The 21,004-nt window shown below is 38.4% G+C and overlaps 1 protein-coding gene across 1 annotated transcript in view; it reads left to right on the top strand.

The window, feature by feature from the left end:
- Positions 1 to 20,559, top strand: part of LOC123987571 (protein phosphatase 1 regulatory subunit 1A-like) — a 35,027-nt gene extending 14,468 nt beyond the window's left edge. Inside the window, exons 3-7 of the mRNA XM_046076576.1 lie at positions 11,336 to 11,373; positions 11,534 to 11,597; positions 14,292 to 14,474; positions 16,905 to 17,033; positions 18,402 to 20,559. Of these exons, the coding sequence (XP_045932532.1) occupies positions 11,336 to 11,373; positions 11,534 to 11,597; positions 14,292 to 14,474; positions 16,905 to 17,033; positions 18,402 to 18,481 (494 nt within the window). The 3' untranslated portion in view covers positions 18,482 to 20,559. The remainder of the gene's footprint in view (positions 1 to 11,335; positions 11,374 to 11,533; positions 11,598 to 14,291; positions 14,475 to 16,904; positions 17,034 to 18,401) is intronic.
- The last annotated feature ends 445 nt before the right edge of the window (positions 20,560 to 21,004 follow it).

The raw sequence follows: 21,004 nt of genomic DNA, 5'->3' as shown, positions 1-21,004 counted from the left end.
ACAGACGGCTGAAGAGACCCCAAAGGAAGAGGTGAAAGGTTTGCTTTCCCTAAGTGCTGTTTCTGGGCAGTTCGATCATAAAACTTGCCACCTCTGATGCCGCAGACAGATAAAGCTTGGTGCCTGACTGTTAAAATGACAAAGAAACACTAACCAGAGATTACAAACAGCCTATCAGAACTCTTTTGGAAAGAGGGCAGGAAACCCTAAACTGCCCCCACACACGTAACCATGGCAACTGACCTCCCTCTTTGTTTAATTTCCTCACATCAAAGGATATTCTCCTCTTCACGCCCAGGCATGAGAAACTCCAGGACACCAGAGGACAGCCCTGAACAGTACTGTGTAAACAATGAGTACTGTCTTCTCAAAACTCAAAGCATTACCTTATTTAATTATATAATCTTTAAGTTACTTAACTAGGTCTCCCCACTCCATTTGAGTAGTTATGTTACCATGTTGTTGTTGAAAAGAATCTAAATAAGTTAATTTTGCAGTGTTTTAATTTTCAGCAAGGATCAATGACATTGCCTCATTTTATTTTTTTAACACTTTATGACACTTCCTTTAGAAATGATGATAAAGAAATGTCATCCTATACTCGATTAATTTTCCAGCTCCTGAGCAGAAGATTGTTTAATCAATCCGAGCTCCCCCAATGCTAACCTTAAGGTTGAACTACTGACAATTGTTTTCCTTTTATCAAATGCTTAAAACTAAGAACGGTATGCCCGTTTGACAATTAAGGATTGTTTGTGTTAAGATATTTTATTACAATACGCGTAAATAGATTTTTGAATAGACATATTAAAAGTTTAAAGGTATGACAGTTTCTCAGGAAACCGGAAACAAGCCCTCAGTGGAAAAAAGGACTGCCCTCTGGGAACCACGCCCCAACCCACAAACGCAGCGACACAACTCTTGTTCTTTTTCTCTTCAACTGCACTTTGGCACGTGCCCAGCGGGCCCAGTCTCCCGGCAACGCTCTAAGAAGTTCGACCCGGCGCAGCGAAGGCTCTTCGTTTGTTCAAGCCACACACACGAAACGCCACGACCTCGGCTTTTTCCCTCGTTTCCAGCAACTTACTTGTTTTTTTTTATTTTCTTTGGTTTTGTTTTGTTAAAGGTTATCAGACCGTTAAGTTACACTAGTTTAATTCAAGAGCGACCAAGTTATTTTTAAGCTTTATTCGTCGAGCTAACTTACACTGCTCCCACTGCCGGACCCAGCCACGTGGGCCCGCCAGCAGTAACAGCCAAAAGAACAGCCTAATTGCCAGACCGAGGACGGTCAACACTGGAGTGTTTTTCCTCACTCAGACACGGAGAAGCCCCGGAAAATTCCCTAGCAGAAAGCCAGGCATCGGGCAGCTAGCGTGGGGACCTGTGCAACAGGCCAAGGCAGTCCGCTGACCAGCAACTCGGCTGGGAGAAACGACAAGCAGTAAGACCAAACCAAGGTTTTCTGTGATCAGTGATGTCCAATAGTTAGTTAATAGATTATCTTTAACTCTTAAAACTCATAGCTTGCATTTGTTAGCTGCCCGTGTGAGTCAAATTCTCCCCACAATAGAACTCCTCATTCTCATTGTTTAGCCATTGTTTATTCCTTTGGTGTGTATTTAACCGCATTTATGTCACCTTAGTTAGTTAATAAATTTCACCGTAATCAAAGGAATTGTGTATGTGTATTGCCTACCTCTAAGTTCCTGCCACGAGAATTTACCCCTTCGATATGAGACTGATTGTTTGATTTAGGATAACTGAGCGATTATTAACTAACTGATCACTAATGATCAGATAATTGTATAATTATTAAAATGCTACCCAGAGGTCCGGAGACTCTGGGTGAATTAAATCTCTGGTGGTGTCCCGCGAAACGAGAGCTTTATGAATGAATATTCTCTGAATATTAAAATTCATAATTTTGTATTAATTCTCATAAATTTATTAAAAACATAAGTAGACATGCTACACTTTACTATTTCCGCCTCCTCTAACTTTTCTTGTCATCTGTTTGCTGTGTTTCCAGATGTCAGCAAATACTTTGGTGAGTACATTATCATAATCGGTATAAATGAATACCAAAACCATAAAAAAAATACCTAAATTGTAACAAACTGGAATTATCCTTTAACCATAACCACCAGTGTAACCTAAACTCAACTTAACCACAGCCCAACCTTAACCTAAAACCAAGAGTCAACGCTAAAAAAATGCTTAATCTTGAGGGGACCAGGATTTTGTCCGCACATGCGAGATGAGTCCCCACAATGTGATTAATGCAGGTACATAGGCCTTTTACACTAATAAGTCATTAGCTATAGCCACAACATGCCTCACAATATTCCAGACATTTCTGTTTCTTATTTGTTGCATCTCAACTGTCATGCACCAAATGAATCTTCCTGCTGCATTAGAGCAACAAAAACAGCCTGTGTGTGTCCTCTCATGGGATCTTAATGATCAAACAAAACAGCACTCCTCTGGAGGGTTATCTTGTTCTATGATTCATCCATTGGCTATCTGCTTCCCTCTTTGCCTCTGCTGTATTTTGGCATGTGCGTGTGTAATGTGACCCACTACAGAATTAAAAGATGCTCTGCTGGGAATACGGGGCAGTGAGAGCAATTTTCTCTAGGTGAGAAAACAAAGGGTGGTATTATGTTTTGTATGAATAAATTCGAGAATGCGTCACTGAGGATACCTGCAGCGACTGCTATTGTTATATCGTTTAAATCACAGCATTTTATCACTGAGAGTTGACAGGATTAATGTTTTAATCTTGAAAACAACGGTCTTTCTAATTAGATCTGATTTAAAAAACTTGGCTTGTGATCCGTTTGCGTGGTGTGTGTGTGTGTGTGTGTGTGTGTGTGTGTTGTGTGTTGATTCAGTAATTGGACTCTGAGCATGTGGAGTGATCTCTGAATGAGAGTGCAGTGAGAACCCTCAACAATCCTCGTGCTTAGTAGATCAGAGACAAGAAGAGATAAAAGAGAAGAAACTTAAGAGGCAATGAAGTGAAGACACCATTTGTGAAGGAAAGGAATGGGGATGTAAAAAAACAAGAAGAAAGTGAGATGAAGCCTAAAAGATTATAGGAAGAAAAAGAAGTGTTATTTAGTAGATCACATTTGATGGTGGGACCCTGTTCTTCTGCAGTCATAGTCATTCTACATGAGTTTTAAACTTGTTTGGAGTGTTTGTTTTTTGGTTGTATAGAGTTCACCTCGCCTCTATAAATTAAGTTCTTAGCATAAAATTAATGGTTTGAACTGTTTTGAGATTTGAGAGATATAATTAATGGCCCATAACAGAACAGTGAGGAAAAGGCTGAAGATGCCTTTGGATGAAAGCAGTGCCTGCTGTATTTTTGTCATGACATAGTCCTTTAACAAGTTGCAGAGCTCTTCTTACTCAATGCTTTAGGTTAAGGCTAGGTTTCCCTTTGAATGTGTAGCCTATTTTATTCGTCTTATTTTTGGTGCATCACTCATGATTTATTCACTCATTCTGTTTATATAATGCTAATTTGATTTCTTTTCCAATTACATTGTGACAGGAAACATAATTGTAAATGCTATGTATTTGTATAGCGCCTTTCTAGTCTGTGTCCCCTCAAAGCGCCTTTTTACACTACATCGCATTTAACCATTCACACACATTCATACACCATTGGAGCAGCCATTGAGGGCAATTTGGGGTTCAGTATCTTGCCCAAGGACACATAGCCTGAAGGAGCCGCCGATCTTCCGATTAGTGGGTAACCCGCTCTACCTCTTGAGCCATAACCGCTTTAATTGCCTGGATCATGTTCATGTTCACGGGTGGCATTTTTAGCAATGCTAGCGGCATGGCTTTTCTGGATCCTAATGTCATTCAGTTGGTCTGTTGGTCCTCCTCTTTGGTCCAGACTGAAATACCTCGACTTTTTGATGGATTGGCACAAATTTTGGTACACATATTTGTGGTTCGCAGACAATGAGGACTACTGACTTTGGTGATCCCCTCACTTTTCCTCCAGTACAACCATGAGGTTCACGTTTGTGGTTTTGAGCTAAATGTCTCAGCAACTATTGAATTAATTAACATTCATGTTCCCCCTAGGTAAAACTGTAGTAAGGTTGGTGATCCTCTGACTCTTTGTCAAAATTTTAATTTTGCCAGTACTTAGGTTCATGACCAAAGTCCTACAAAACTAATGCCATCCCCATCAGCAAGTGTTATCATTCTAAACTATGATGGCGGACACGGTACATTATATTGTCATTATATCTGCTAAACACCAGTATGTTAGCATTGTCACAGACAGCATGTTAGCATGCTGACATAGGCATTTAGCTCAAAGCACCACTATGCTTAAGTACAGCCTCCCAGAGCCGCTAGTGTGGCTGCAAACTCTCAGCATCATTTCATTTAGTCCCCTCTGGAATTAATAAAGTTATCTAATCTAATCTACTATAAGTGTTTATGGCAATGTCCCTCATCAGGATGTTGACAATGTTTGGGGAACATAAAGCATGCGTGTTTCCTCAAAATTTGAAATTGTGTGAGACAGCCATGCTACGGAAAGACGGGGGGAAAAAATTGACGGGAACTGACGCAGAGGCAAAGACAGACATCAAATTAGACACAGAGACACAATCACAGACCGAGACTGTTTAAGCTCTGTGTGTGTGTGAGGGACGAGGATGTGCCAGATAGGAGGAGGGGGATGGGGAGGAATAGATATGGTGATGATATGGGAGTGGAATTGTGCTGGTGCATTAATGGTGTGCCCCACATCAGACAGAGCACTGCATTATTTAATGCTCTGCAGATTGCTCTGCCCTGTGCACTGTGAACCCCAAGAGCACATCAGAGGAACTGCTACAGATGTACGGACTGAGACACAAGCTGCGGGCTAAATAATGAGGAAGCAGAAATTGTTAGAGTGTGTCTGATTGGAATCTTTCCTGAAGAGAATCCTTCATCATTTGTGTATCTACTGATTCCTGGAGAGAGGCATAGAGAGAGCTTGAGTCAGATAAAATAGCTTAACAAAATAAAATATTTAAATTGCAACTTAAATAATGTATTTATTAACTTGTATTTTGTGTTTTCTGATGAGACGATCATGCTCTTTAATACTTCATCTCCACAAGCGCCAGTAGCGGCTGGTCTGTGGTGCGGTGTGTGTGCTGCCACCTCAAACACATTGGCAAATGTATGAAACCCTAAGTATGTCAATCTTGGTATCAAGACCTTAATGAATATTACACTTACAAGCACACATGACTGTTGCATGCAGGGTATTGACAACTAAAATGGGAGATAAAAAACAGCCCAAGAAACCACTTTTTATACACTACTCTCTCAATTCAGAATTGATAAGATGGATAATAATGATGAAACTACAATTTTGTATTTCCAAATGTAGCACAAATAACAGGTGTGTATTTTTTTTTATTAAGATATTGTGCAACCTTGTCTTGTCTGATTGTTGTTTTATAAAATATCATGTAATTTGTTCCCCTTTTTTGTATTTTGGGCCCCTTTTTCTTTTATCAGACAGGAAATGAGGGGAGGGAATTACTTGGGGGAGTTGCCCTTAGGGGAGTTACTAAGGGCAGACTAAAACCACTGTTACCATCCATGGTCAGCGTCTTCAATTAGATCCTCAGGCCATTATTGACACCCATTCTGTTTCTAATTGGACAAATAATTGACATCAAAGTATGCCATATTGCTCAGTATCTGAGGCAAGTGCTTCCTTACAACTGAGAGGAACTGTTTTGTTTTCTACCAGGTAAAGTTCTTGCCAGTCTGTAGGTTTTTTGCCTTTAAATAATTTGACAGTTTAGGAAGTTTAGGTGTTTATTTTCTGTCATGCTGAGAGTTACATGGGAAGATTGAAACCACTTTCATGTCAGTATGGTAAATATAAATCCAGGCAGCTTAGCATAAAGACTACAAACAGGGAAACCAGCTAGCCTGGCTGGGAACAAAATCTGCTCAATCACTTCTGAAACTCACTAACTAGCAAGTTATACCCGTATGTTTGATCTGTAAACAGGACGACATGTAAAAACAGTATATTTGGAGACAGTCAGGCTAGCTGTTTCCCCCTGCGTCTAGTCTTTATGCTAAGCTAAGCTAACCAGATGCTAGGAAGAAAGTTAAGAAGCGCATTTGCCAAAATTGTCCAACCATGTCATGCTACAGTGTAATCATGCTTGTGTGTGGTGGTTCAAACGCAGCTTTATACACTATTACTTTATACACACCTGACTTAATAATAATAACAATAATCAATAGTAGTAATTATAGTAATATTTTTAGTAATAATGCAATCCTATTATAAATAAGACAGGTTAAGGTGTCATTTAATTTTTGGAAACTGGCCTAATCCTTTACCTTTCCCTTTATTCTACTCACAGACTCTACCTTAATTTATGTCCTTTAAAAATCTGTGAGCTACAAGCTTTAGTTTTTTTGTGAGAAAATTTATCAAGAAAATGCAAACTGTGTTTATCTGGCATACCTGTTGGATCAATGGCTAGACACAGTTTTTCTAATTGGCGTTTGATCCCTGTGAAGATACTCCTCACAATGCTGCTCTGATAATTGAAGTTGGTTGATTGGATAAAACTCCCTCAAGAGTTTTTGATAACCTTATTTAACATCAAAACTGTCTAAGCATTCATTGTACAAGCTGCAGGCAGACTCCTTCTTTGTCTCCCCCTTTCTTAAACTGACATTTAAACACTGTGTATATTTTCTATATGTCATCATGCCAAGAACATTTTTACATTTAACAATATAAAACTCTTTAAAACTCTCCCTTAGTTTTTGTGCTATTAAACTATCCACATGAAAATCTGATCTTGATAAAGCTATCCTGTGCTTAGCACTGCTGTCTTACAACCAGAAGGCTCTAAATGCAATCCCTACTGCAAGAAACCATCAGTTGACAAACCTTACAAAACGTACAATAGTGTTCTTGAATGTATCTTCCTGCAATCTGACCAACAAAATTAATCAAATTTAAACATAGTCTACTTATTACTGTATACTTCTTCACAGTGTGCACCTTGCTGATTGAGCATTGTAAATTATCTCATGTTCATGAGCTATAATCTTAATCTGAGATTAAGCTGAGAAATTACCTCTGCTTTTTATCCATTATACAGCTTTTGTAGTGTCAATATGTGATCTTGAAGCAATAGCTGCAATTTCCCAGCAGCTGTCACACACATTTTTCTTCAGGAACAGATAGTAACAACGCCAGAATGTTTAATTCTTTCCTGTCTGTATCTATCTGTGTTTCAACAAAGTGGTTTGTTTAAACTCAAATTAGTGAGAGGTGAGGAGGAAGAACAATGTCTTCTTTGAAATTAAAATAAACAAACCAGTGTGCAAAAACGGAGACTTATTCCCTCCCTCACTTTCTTTGCTCTTTGCATAGCAGCAGTTAACAACTGCAAAAATAACATAAATGAAGCACTTTTAAATGCAGAACAGACTGTGTAGACTTATATTTCTTTTTTAACACACAGTGCAAGAGGATTTTTTTATTTGCTAATTTTTCGTAATCAGTTGCAGTACAGAAACTTTAAATCGACACAACCTCCAGTAGGTAGCTAAATTAGAGAGCTTGGCTGAATAAAGTGGAGTCAGAAGACTAGTCTCTGTTCTCGTCTGGCTTTGTGTCAGACAGCCAGTCAGCTGGGAGTAGCAGTGATAGACTCGTCACTGCCAGAAAGGCTTTTGTATTGGCCTTTTCTCTCATTCTGCAGCACAGATGGGCTCGATACGCAGGGAAAACTGAATCAGCTGTGTTAAAGGCACATTTTATGTTTCTTGACCCAAATTATATTTTAGCCATGTGTACTACTACTACAAGAACTAACAACAATAACCATATTTTTTTCAAAATTAAGCACAGCTGATCACTGTTCTAAGATCTGCAGTGCATTGATCCAACATAAAAATAAACATAAAATTAAAACCTGAGAATACTTCGACAAATCTGAATCTCAAATTTCATTCCATCTGTTGTACAGAAACATTTCTAATTATCATCTCTGAAATTGCAAGGCTTTACAGCGACTCTAAGTTAATCTTTTCAGGCTCAAGGCACCTTCCACCTTTAATAACATTATCTACTCTCTGACATCACTGCAGGTGTCAAATTGTTAGATGCAATAAGTCTGCAGTTAAAATGTCCACCATCACAGGAGGAGTCAGAAGTCAGCCAACCTGGAGTCCAATCAATGGTTAGAGCTGCCCTGCCCTATAAAAAACACATACAAATTGATGTGACCCATGCTTCGAACAAAAGAGCTATCAGAAGATAAAAAATTGTTGACTTGCATGAAGCTGGAAAGGGTTGAAAAAGTATCTCTAAAAGCCTCGATGGTTATCAGTCCATGGTAAGACAGTCTATAAATGAAGAAAGTTCAGCACTGTTGCTGTTCTCCCTAGGAGTGGCCTTCCTGCAAAGACGACTGAACGAGCACGGCACAGAATGCTTAATGAGGTTTAGTCGGATCCTAGAGTGTCAGCTGAAGACTTACAGAAATATGTAGTCCATGCTAACTTCTCTGTTGACGACTCTATGACATGTAAAACACTAAACAATGACGTAGTTCATGAGAGGACACCATGGAGGAAGCCACTGCTGCCCCTGCCCCAAAAAATATTGCTGCACATCTGAAGTTTGCTAAAGTGCACCTGGATGTTCCACAGCTCTACTGGCAATATATTTTGTGGATAGATGAAACCAAAGTTGATTTTTTGGAAAGAATACACAAACCTATGTGTGGAGAAAAGAAGGCACAGCACATCAAAATCAAAACCTCATCCCAACTGTGAAGTATGTTGGAGGGGAAATGATGGTTTGGGGCTGCTTTGCTGCCTAAGGGCCTGGAATAGTTGCTATCATCAACGGAAAAATTTATTCCAAAGTTTATCAAGAATTTTTGCAGGATGATGTAAGGCCATCTGCCAATTGACGCAAGATGTATGATGCAACAGGATAACGACCCAAAGCACAGAAGTAAATCAACAGCAGAATGGCTTCAGCTGAATACAATATGCCTTCTGGAGTGACCCAGTCAGAGTCCTGACCTCAACCCCATTGAGATGCTATTGCATGACCTCAAGACAGCGATTCAAACCAGACATCCCAAGAATATTGCTGAACTAAAACCGTTGACAGTTCAACTCTGGTTAAGGTAATTGCTGCCAAAGGAGGGTCAACCAGTAAATAATAAAGGGTTCACATACTTTTTCCACCCTGCACTGTGAATGTTTACACGTTGTGTTCAATAAAAACATGAAAACATATAATTGTTTGTGTGTTAGACTGTGTTTATCAATTGTTGTGACTTAGATGAAGATCAGATCTCATTGTATGACCAATTTATGCAGAAATTAAATTAATTGCAAAGGGTTCACATACATTTTCTTGCGATTGTAAAGTATGAATACACATGTGCATTCACACGCACATACACACAAGTGGAAGAAGTAATCTGTCATGTAAACAGAGTAAAACAGGATATGAAATTATTGTCTTGTTTGTTTATTACCGTCCTTTTAAACAATCTTTTGAATATCTACTGCACAATTTTGTTCCTTTTACCTTTCACCCTTTTATTTACATGTATTTATATTTGTCCTCACCCTAAACATTTTAAACATACATATTCCGTTAAGATATTTGCTGTCTCTTTTTACAAACATGTTGACAACTTTTCTATTGGTACACAAAATGTCTCACATTACACATTAGATTTTGCGATGGTGGTAAAAGTCTCATGTTAGACCTTTAGACCTCATTTTAACCTTAAACAGAATCTAAAGTAACTTAAAGGACAGTCCAAGACTGGCCCATTTCCTGGGATTGATTTGAAACAAAACCCATAGTGCAGTCTGAACCTTCTCAAACTCCTCTGAGATGCTAAAAATAAGATTTAGTTTCAAGCATCACTTTAAACATGCAGACCATAAAGATGAATCCATCTTGAAATTAAATGTAATGTTTTGGTGGTTAGATTTTCATACATCACTGAGTATGTGTTTGGTGCAGAGAGAAAGAGAGAGAATGATGAATAAAGAAACAAGCACATCACTGGCATTTTTACCAGCCTAGCGCATACTTTTAAGTGGGAATAATATATGCACATGCTCACTGGCACACACACACGCAGTCTAGTGCCTAGGGATGCATAGGTTGCTAAGCAACAAGGTGGTGTCCTAGAAAAAAAGTTTCATAGCTGGAAATGCAGAGTTGGATGTGGGTTCAACACACTATTGATACTCCAGTACTCCAGTCATCTGATTTTTTTTTTTTTTTTTTCTATTTCAGTCCATTCATATTGTGACCACAGAGTCATGTTTCACATATTGACAAGGGATGATAAAGCTTTTCTTTACCCAGTGGGAGTCGCTTGAGATTCACTTGAGTGTAGTATTATGTTGGAGTTTCCTTGTCCTCCTATGCATGCACACATTGTAGATGCTTTCACTGTAGTAATATACACCCAGTTGACATTTTATTGGGTGCCCCTAACTAAAACTAATGCAGTCTAATACAGCAATAAATCCTACCTTACAGTTAAATCAGCACCACTCTAAAACTGTATGAAACAAAAACGCAACATATTAATCTACATGAAGGTAGAATTTATTGCAAGACTGCTGTATTAGACTGTAGACTGCATTATTATTAGCTTGGTGTGCTTAAGTGTATATCAACTCATCTCCAGACTACACTTTAGTAGGCAACATACTTATTGGAGTAAGAGTTGAGCTGGACTCTCTGGAGGCAGTAACAAAGAAGAGGCTGCTGTCTAACTTGGTTAGCATCCCAAACTACATCTCCCACCCACTCCAACATGCTGGCTGAGAAGAGGAGCATCTTCAGTAAAAGACTTAAACTCCCGAGGTGTTGCACCAATCCCCTTTGTTAGCAAAAAATCATCCAGAGAGTCTGCTTTGATTTGAAGCTGAGAGTGGAGAATAAAAAATAAAATAATTCTAATCAAACACTAAAACTGAGCAAACACTTACTGCACTGGCTTGTAGTGAGTCAGAATACCATCTGGCTGGAGGTCACCTTATATCCACTCTGCTCTGAACTGTATGGAGTCACAGCGGCACTCCAGCTACAGAACACTGACATACTGAACAGATCAACTGTGCTATTTTGAACAGCATCAAAGACTGCACAATATGTTGGTCAAATGAAGTTAGTTTAGTATGCCTGTTCCTTCCGTATTTGCTTTAAATCCCTTATTTTCATTGTTTTATTTTGTAAAGTAACTGATTATTTGTTGTCTCGCAGAAATAGATGAAGATCGTCTCCCAAACCAGTTGTACAAGGTAATCAAATTCATTTTCTATTTTACTGAAATAAGATTACAGAAATAGAATTATGTGAATTCTGTTTTTGATTTTTTTAATTAACTCAGTTTCTATTAAAACAATCTCTTCCATCTTAGTGCTCTCTGCCCAGCTGACATGTGATGTTGATGTTTTGCAGGCGGCATTGTTGAATTCCCCTCGACAACGGCGAAAAGGGCAAAAGGGAACACCTACAATGAAAGGTAGAGTGAATTATCAGTCTTGTCATCGACCAGTGTGTGATGTATGCATAATTTTTTGCAAGTTTGTCTGATTTCTATACTGTAACATTTTGTGCTTGTATGTGGTCATGGTTTCACAAAAATGCAAGCTGTTCTTTTCAAGTATATTACTGAAATGTTGCCTGGTTCCAGACTTCTGAATCAACCCATCTCTGATTTGTTCAGCTACTTAATGAAACAAAATGAAATGTCAATTCAGTCTGATTATCAGGTTAATTGAAATAAACATACACTTACATTAGTAGATGAAAAGTTGAATAAAAAGTGGCGATGTTGTAGGAAGCTGTACTTCAGGCCTGTCATATTAGGGCACAGATGTTCACAGCTGTTCGAACAACAATTTGTGAGTTGTTCAAACTAAACTAATATTCTAGCCTGTCTGGGTAGCATGTGGCTACGCAGGTCATGTCACATAGGGTGTATAAGCCTACGGCAACAGGCCGACACAAGGAAAAGCCCAAGGAAGCTTGCTGTAAAAAAACAAAAAACAAAAAAAAAACACTGTAATGCTAGCTGTGTGTGCAAAAAGAGAAGTGCAGTGGATAGGAAAAGACACATACAAAAGGAAGAAACCAAAAATTGCAGTAATTATCCACAACAATGACATTATCAAAAGTCCAACAATATATGTACCAAAATGAATGTAATAAAGTTCAAAGGGCAGGGCACTTGAGTGCATGTATCTGCATTGAAACAGTTTTTGATCATTGTCATCAGTCTTTTTACAGTTTTGATACTACCCCTCCATCAGAGCTCAGCAAGGAAACACAAAGAGGGAATTCCATACTCAAAAGATTGTAATTTTGAAAAATACTCACTTGATTGGCTAACTCAGACTGCTGAAAAATTATGATGCAATTTGCTCCGAGTTCTTGCTTTTATTTTGCAGTCGTTAGAAAGGAATCTTTTCACTGCCAGTAGGCACAAGAGAAATTATTACAGCAACCAAAACCTGTTTTAATGGGCATATACGCATTTATTGTTTTAAGACAAACTTTATAAAATGTCAGCCAATCCGGGTACAAAGCTATAACTATGACCAATAAAGTCCAGGATGTCAGATGTCAGGTAACTTGAACTTACTTGGTGAAGTAGCTACACTAATGATAGAAGTTTTTTCTGTCTTGAGTGTCCTATTTCAACCTCGGAGCCAATCAGTGCAGCACGGACTCATTGTCCCATATTTTCTGACCAGAGCTTCTCCCAATTTCCATTTTTTTTTTGGCTAAAAAGTGGGTCTATTTGAGATTAGGAAACTTGGTGTCATGCACCACCTGAGGAAAGCCTGACCAACAAATATTAAACACACACACAAACACACACACACACAGTCAGAGAAGTTCTTCCTTAGGTCTCTTAATTGATGTAACAGGGAAAGGTATGACAGGTCTAGCTAATTTAGCTGATCCCATAATAGCTTTAGGTATTTGTCACATGTACTTGTCCTTGTCAGGAAGACAACAATAGACTGATTAGTTAAGAGACAGCTCAAGCGTCAGGCTAGCAGATATCAGTGTTCTCTGGGAATCTATCAAGGTTGAGTCCTACAAGAATGTTTACAAGAACTCACTGGCTCCACAGATTGGAGTACAACTTATGGATAGTGAGAGATTCCAATATGACGAAGCATTTGAGTCTAAACATCAGATAGATAGTTGTTCTAGGTGAAAGGTGACCTAATAGAGAAACCTACAGACACTAGGGGGAAGACAGAAACATAAAAGGGACCACAAGATGTTATTCTTCAGATTTGGTATTGGCATTTGACGTGTTCCCATGTTGTATGCTGGCACTGTATCTCCTCAGCCGGGCTCAATAAACAATGCTATGTTAAGTCTCCAAAACTTCTTCACACCTGAACGTGGTTCACAATATTTCTCAACACCTTGTATATCTGTAGGCTGTTTTGTCACTGCAATGTAATACAAGTCTTATTTAAGTGTCAATTTCCAATTAAATACAAACACAGAATGGTTTTATGTAGAGAAAACAGAGCATCATTTCAATAAAGAAACTGAAGCAAGGGAACAACAATGAGAAGATAAATGAAGTGTGGTGCTCTGGGATGTTTATTCTTCAATTAGTTTCACAACTAAACAGCTAAACAGTCACTTCTTTGAGGAAACCAAGGCGATAATCAGTGTGTTTTACTTTCTTACTACAAGGAGATTAGGAGTAATAAAACCATGGATGGAGGAGGTTGAAGAAGGCGATAAAAGTAATCATCTCCCAACTCTGATGCATCTTTACCTGCCCCCTCACTCCAAATGCTGCTGTGTTAATTAAAGCTTGCTTAACAATATTCTTTTGAAGTGTTGGGTTTCTTTTTGAATATCCACCTTCACTGACTCTCCTTCCCCCCATCTGTCTTTCCTGTGTACTGTTCAAACCCTGTCTCTTCTCCCACTGGTTCCCTTCATCTCACACCACTTTCTTTTTGTGCTTGTCCTCCTTCTCCCTACATTTCCCTGATGATTTTGTGCTTTTTACTTTCCACTGTTTCTTCCAATCCAATCCACTCCTTTCCTCTCTCATTTCCCCTCTCCTTTCCCTGTTAACTATTTCTTCTCATCCAACTTGTCTCTTTCCTTCCTTTTCATCTTCACATGCCTGCTTCTCTTTCACCTCTGCACCTCTCCACCTCCCTCCTCGCAGAGCTGCAGTTCCTGGTAGATCATCACCTGTACAGGCAGCAGCAGGGAGCTGGGGATGAGTGCTCCTCAGAGAGCTGCCTGTCGGACCGTCCCAGCCCCGACTCTGTTCCCACTGGGGAGGAGCTCCCACACGACGATGAGGCCACTGCAGAGGCGTTTGAGAAATTACGCTGCCAAATGGAGGGTATGTTTGGAAACTGTTTAGAGAATAATTTTATTTGCATGCTTGCAGCATTGCAGCTGCCTATTCAGCAACACAAACCTCACTAAAACCTACTTTGGACTTGGGCACAAACATTAATACTTGGAAACACGTGTAAAATGAGACACCACTTGTATGGAGTTGTAAGAAGTTTCCATGTTTATATTCTTGTTTTTCCTCTATACAGTCTAAACAGATCATAAGTACGAGGTAGAGTGAGTCTTTTTCTATTTGGACTTGTTAAATTACATTTCATGCATTCAAAATCCTATATTATATAAAAGCATCAGAAAATGATTACAAAAAATATAAAAAGTAAAAAGCACTCATGAGGTGGAACTAGTTGTAACTACTTTACTTACAGTTGAGTAGTTTAGTCCAGGGCTTCTCAACCTACTAGGAGTCTGTAATAGAGCTGGTAATAGAAATAAACAACATGAACGAGTCTCTGAAGGGGGCCAAAAGGGAGCGTGTCAAAACATGTGTAGGGCAAGAAAAAGTGTCAAAAAATAATGAAAGGATGGTGGAGTAAAGGAAAGATATCTGACAGATAAGGAGGTCACCGCTGCACTGGTAAATGGATGGTGCAGTACCACGAGAAGAGAGCAGATGTTAAGGGAGGGATGAAGCCAGTTACAGCTTATTAACATGAGGAAATGTGGTGGGAAGCATGAAAATGGCTGTAAGGCATTTATATAAAGGCATTATACGGTTATGAAACTGGAATTAAAAGAAGCAAAACAAAGGGATTGGGAAAAGGGAAATGGAAAAGAATACTTCAAGGAATACTGGACATTTTGGGAAATACGCTTATTCGCTTTCTTCAAGATGAAGACTGATACTACTCTCATGTCTGTGGACTGTATACAGGTCTGTACGCTAAATACTGTGAATGGGCAACCTTTTTAGCATTAAACACTTCATTTCCTGTATTCCGGTGAAAACTTATGCACTTCTTCTGCCTTTTCTGCATCAATTTATGGTGGAAATGTCTTTTTTTTATATAAAGAGAAACACAAAATTCATGCCAGTTTTTGAAAGGATTTGTTAATAATTTTTTGAAAAATTGCTTGCAATGACAAAAGTTAACAAATATGCAAATATACTTGCACTGCAATTTAAATATAGAAGAAACAAATGTGCATTGTCCAAAAAAAGTATTTTTATATTTTGTATCATCTGCCATTTTGTGTTTCCCTTCATGTAAATAAAGACATTTCCACCATAAACTGCTGTAGAAAATGTCTCCAGAATGCAGTCATTTAAGAGTTTAATGCTCAAAATCCTTTGGGGGAGGACCACCAGACCCCCACTTGTATATTTCACCATCAAAAATTTCTTCAAAACAGTGTTAATATATCTTCTTGTCTTGTTCTTGTGACCCAAGACCCAAATTTTTTCTTGCACAATAATTTAACGAATGAAAACAACACACAAAAATGAAACGGCTGTTTCATCCAACTTGAATTAATATTCTAGCCTTCTAGTGGTAAGCTCTATAGTAACCTAGTGTACTATTATCTGAAATTATAATGAAAGCACAGAATACACATGAACATTAGCCCTAATCAAACCTGAAGCTCTTTAAATGTTACAAATACTCTATCTGTAGGCAGACTATCCAAATTAAGTGTAACCTGTAAATATATTATTTACTATATAATGTTAGAATACAATATTTACTAATACACTTATAACTTATACTGGTTACTCCTTCAAGTTGTGGATAGTGCGAAGAAAGTGAATAAATTGACATTTTCCTTTTAATGAAAATGTTTTCAGTGCCACCTTAGCAAAAACTCTCTCCTTGTTGTGCCAAATATTTATAGTATTACGTATAGCGCATACTATACACACATTCAGTAATTGTCCAGCTTTATTGTGTGATGAGTGGACAGGGCTGCTTTTCTGAAGTGCCAAAATAATGTCTTTTGTAAATGTTGTCATCTTTTTTCATTTTTATGCATCGGGACACGCATGCTTTTTGTTGTATAAAAGCTAAAAAAAAACATACCAATGTAATAACCTTACCATGTTTTTTATGGATTGTTTATGTGTTATGGAGGAGCTGCAAATTAAGTTCTCACTCCAGATGAAAGGAGCAAAGAGGAAGCTGGGGGAAACAAATCGATGACTATTAACACCAGTCCATTCGAGCATGGCTTCATTTAAAGATCAGCCTTTTTAATTCACTCAGCATGACTAAATAACATGCAGCTGTAAATGTCAGGGTGCATTGATTGATGAAATGAGTTGAAATGAGACATAATTTAAATACAGTATAGGACCAGATCATTTTATCCACACTGCTGTTTTATGGAAAAGGCATTTGTTTCTTCTCTGTCTGGTTAATTATACCTCAGTTTTCGTCACCCTCATCTTGTCCTCCATTTGTGTCTCTGCCCCCTGCAGAGTTCTCCAGGGAGAGTCTGTTAGAAGCTGGAGGTGGACTCGAGTGCCCCCTCTCCAAGGAGAAAGAGGATTGTTCCAGCATTGCCAGTGTAGCAGATCCCTCATCACAACAAAACAACGCACAAGCAGGTACATCAAAAGTCAAAAGAGCCACGGTAGCTCTCATGATGGGTGTCCTTTCCCCTCAGTGGACTCTTCATCATCCATTCACTAAACAGGGTTTATTTATATACGTTAACAGTTCAGTAGTCTTGGCTTGGTGTCATGTAATCACAGCTTGTCAACAAACATCTGTGAAATGGCTATCATCAGTCAAGCATGGAGGTGGGAGTATCATGGTCTGGGGCTGCATGAGTGCTACCGCCACTGGGGAGCAACTGTTCACTGAGGGAACCATGAATGCCAACATGTACTGTGACATACTGAGAGGATGTACTTCCTACTAGTTGAAGAAGTTCAGCCTGCCAAAGTCAATGATGGTGCACTTCTACACCGCCATCATTGAGTCCATCCTCACCTCCATCACCATCTGGTACGCTGCTGCCACCGCCAAGTACAAGGGCCGGCTGCAGCGTATCACTCTCTCTGCAGGGAAGGTGATTGGCTGCAATCTTCCATCTCTTCAGGACCTGTACACCTCCAGGACTCTGACGCATGCAGGAAAGATTGCAGCTGACCCTTCCCACCCTGGACACAAACGGTTTCAGACTGTAACCTCTGGCAGGAGGCTGCGGTCAATCAGGACCAAAACCTCTCACCACAAAAACAGCTTCTACCCTTCTGCAGCTAGCCTTATTAACAAGTCCCTCACTGACACTCCCCCCTTCCCTCTCAAATACTGTATATCTTTGCACATGTAAATATTATTTAATTTCACATCATTGTACATACCCGGTATATTGCACATACTATTTGTTGTTTGTTAAGTGTTTATCGTTCTTCTATATTTTATATTTTGTCAATCTCTCCCATATTTATATATTTCTACATTTATTTATGTCAACTGTATGTTTTTCTTTGTTTGTCTACGTGTAGCACCTTATTTCCAAAACAAATTACTGATTCGTGTAAAAACTACTTGGCAATAAAAGCTACTCTGATTCTGATTCAGAGCCTAAGGCCCAGACAGAAGCATCTCCTTTGTGTCCAGCTTCTGGTTGGCAGCACAAAAAGCCATTAAAATGTTACTTCTATCCCCGTGTCTCATATGATATCAAGAAATACAAAAAAGAAAAAGTTTTAGTGACTGAACTACAGAACTTCTACCTGTCTACCTCTCCACCACTCACACTGCAAAGCCAAACGCAATAATGTATATACAGAAATGACCTTCGTTTCTATTTAGCTGAACTCAAAGCAACAGAAAACAACCATCCCTACGTTCGATTAATAAAAATGTTACTTAATACTGTATGTATTTATTGTTTAGCTGCAAGAGTCCATTAAAATCCCCATCGTCAGTCAGTCTTTTATGTCTCTGTCTATATTTTTTTGCAGACACAAAAGCAGCAGCATCCAGTGCGAGTCAGCCAGCAGAGGAGAAAACAAAGAAATGCAGCCTGGAGAAAGAGAAATAAATTGATCCTCTGTACAACAACAACACTGCTCAGTCTACTCAGCCAGCCCAACCCAATGACAGAAGATTGTCTGCAGATCCACTTTTTAGATACATCAGGGCGTACAGTCTTTTCCTGTCTCATTCACACAATCACTTATCATAAATGGCCCCTTTAATGTTCAAAGGCAACAAAGATTCTCTCTGTTTTAGACATGAACAGTTTTATCATTAAAAAATGTGCCATGACTTCTGCAATTATTGTTCCATCTCAAAGCAATATAAATGTATTTGTACCTCATAAACAACTGGGACCGAAACCATCAGTTTAATTCCAATATTATCATTCAGTCCCACTGAGTAAGATGCTGAATCTCAAATTAGTGGACAGCACATCTTGGTTGGCTGACAGTTAAAATAAAATATATATTTTTACACTACTGGATTGGCCATCTACAAAGACTGAAGTTAAATTGCATGCAACACCTGCAACGATTTGTCAACTAATCGATAGGTCAAAAATAAATCTATGATTGATTGATTGTTAATAAAGATAATCATTAGTTGCAGCCCTAATAGCAAATATATCTGCTCTGTAAATCTCTTGTCCTGTTTGAGAAAAAATTATAAACTCAAAGGGAGAATATTTCCTTCGTTTCATGATAGCACATTCTTTGCATTAATTTGTCTCTGTAGATGGAGACCCTGTTCCCATATGGCCAATCAAAGTGCTTCATTTTAAATTGCATTTGCATTAACTACACAACACAAAAAGCTACAGACTCAGAACAACAACAACCAACATAAGATTTCATGTTAAAGTCTCCTCCTTATCCTTACAAACGTGAACATGTCTTGTCCTACACCTTAGCTTGCTGAACGAGCGACCAAACAAACATTTACAGGAGAAAAGTGCACTGCTAATGTCAGTTTGCGGCTAGATAATTATCTGCAGCACATTAAACAGTATTTAAACATACTTGCAAATGTCCACTCGGCCCACTTAGATGTAGGTGTGTTCTTTACTCTCTACTATCACTAACAACACGCTGTCTGCACTTGACATGTAGGCTACAATGTAAGTCTGTTTACTTTGTCTCTGGTTCAGTCTATTAGATGCTGCCAGTCACCTAGCTGCTAGGAGGAAAAGGATCATTTCTGAAATTCCCTTAAAGACACCCCCCCCCCCCTCCTCTTATTAAAAAAGCTAAAAACTAAATGTGATTTTAGTTGGACTTCAAAGTAACAGTGAGAAAGTAATTACTGGTAATATCCCAATAAACAACAGTGGTATCGTGTCTAGTTACAATAATTTACTAATAATCAGACCAGGCGCAGTGGTTGTAAATCCCTTGTTAATACGCAACAACGTTAGCAACATAACAGAGGGTTGTTTCTGCAGATGCATTTACATATTTTGAATTAACAAGGAAAAAAACATCTCCAGTGAACACTCTCCTGTTCGACAGTGAAGGGAATCTAAATCCTGGTCATAAACACCTTCCTGCTTGACACTGAATCTTTACTGTATTTCATTTTGTAATGGAGTAAATTTAAATCAAATTGAATCAAACAAACGTTTTAAATACTGGACTGATATTGTACTTACTGGCATTCCTTTTTAATTGTAGTTTTGTATGAAACAAGGACATTATAAAGTCATCACCACACTCTAAAATGTTAGTCATTTCATCTGTTATTTGTATCACTGAAGTGGCATTATTATGTAGATTACGTGACAATCCTTCCATAGCCTTCACATTATACTTGACATGCCTGAATGAAATCAAACAAACTGAAGCAGAAAACTAAAGCCACCCTAGTATTGATGTCACTTTAGCAGATTAATCAGCCACAGTATGAGCAGTTTATTTCCCAGCTGCCAAAAATGACCACTATGTCCACAATGAACAAGAAGAACAGTTAAACATTCCTGTGCAAGCTTTTGTTTTTTCCTCTGCAGTGTATGTATGGAAAATGTAATGTTTGTTTTGTTTTTGAATGGTAATAGTGTACTGAGTTTGGTTCCAATTTTACTTGAATTGATTGATTACTTCTGTAATCTAAATTTGTTTGATACAATAAAATGTTTAAATTGGTGATTGGATGTCTTGTCTTTTGCACAGAGTTTATGAATTTTGCATCCAGTCAAGTTAAAAGCAACTTTGACAGTCAGAGGCAGCATGATGTCTGCTTTCAACTATTTTTTTTTAGAGATCTTGAATGTCCAAAGCAAGTAAACCAGGATCTGCTTTCCCATGAAAACATAAAAAAAAAAAAACAGGTATGTAAGAGGGAAATCTCAGAAAACTTCAGGTTAAACTTGCACCATTAGTTTTGTGTTCAGTAAAGGTTGGCTTTGACTATATCCTAAAAATAAGCACTCTGCCAATAAATAATTCAATGTACTGAGCCTGGAGCATAAAAACACATACATTTTTCATGCACAGGACTGGTTTTCACAAATATATTTTGTAATACTGCAGCAATTTAAGCTACATGTGATATCTGTACAGACACTTCCAGTTAGCTTTTAGGATAGCCT

Source organism: Micropterus dolomieu, linkage group LG18 (assembly GCF_021292245.1).
Source record: "Micropterus dolomieu isolate WLL.071019.BEF.003 ecotype Adirondacks linkage group LG18, ASM2129224v1, whole genome shotgun sequence".
NCBI classification, from domain to species: domain Eukaryota; kingdom Metazoa; phylum Chordata; class Actinopteri; order Centrarchiformes; family Centrarchidae; genus Micropterus; species Micropterus dolomieu.
The sequence above is the reverse complement of the archived record's forward strand: the minus strand, read 5'-3'. Positions and strand labels throughout refer to the sequence as shown.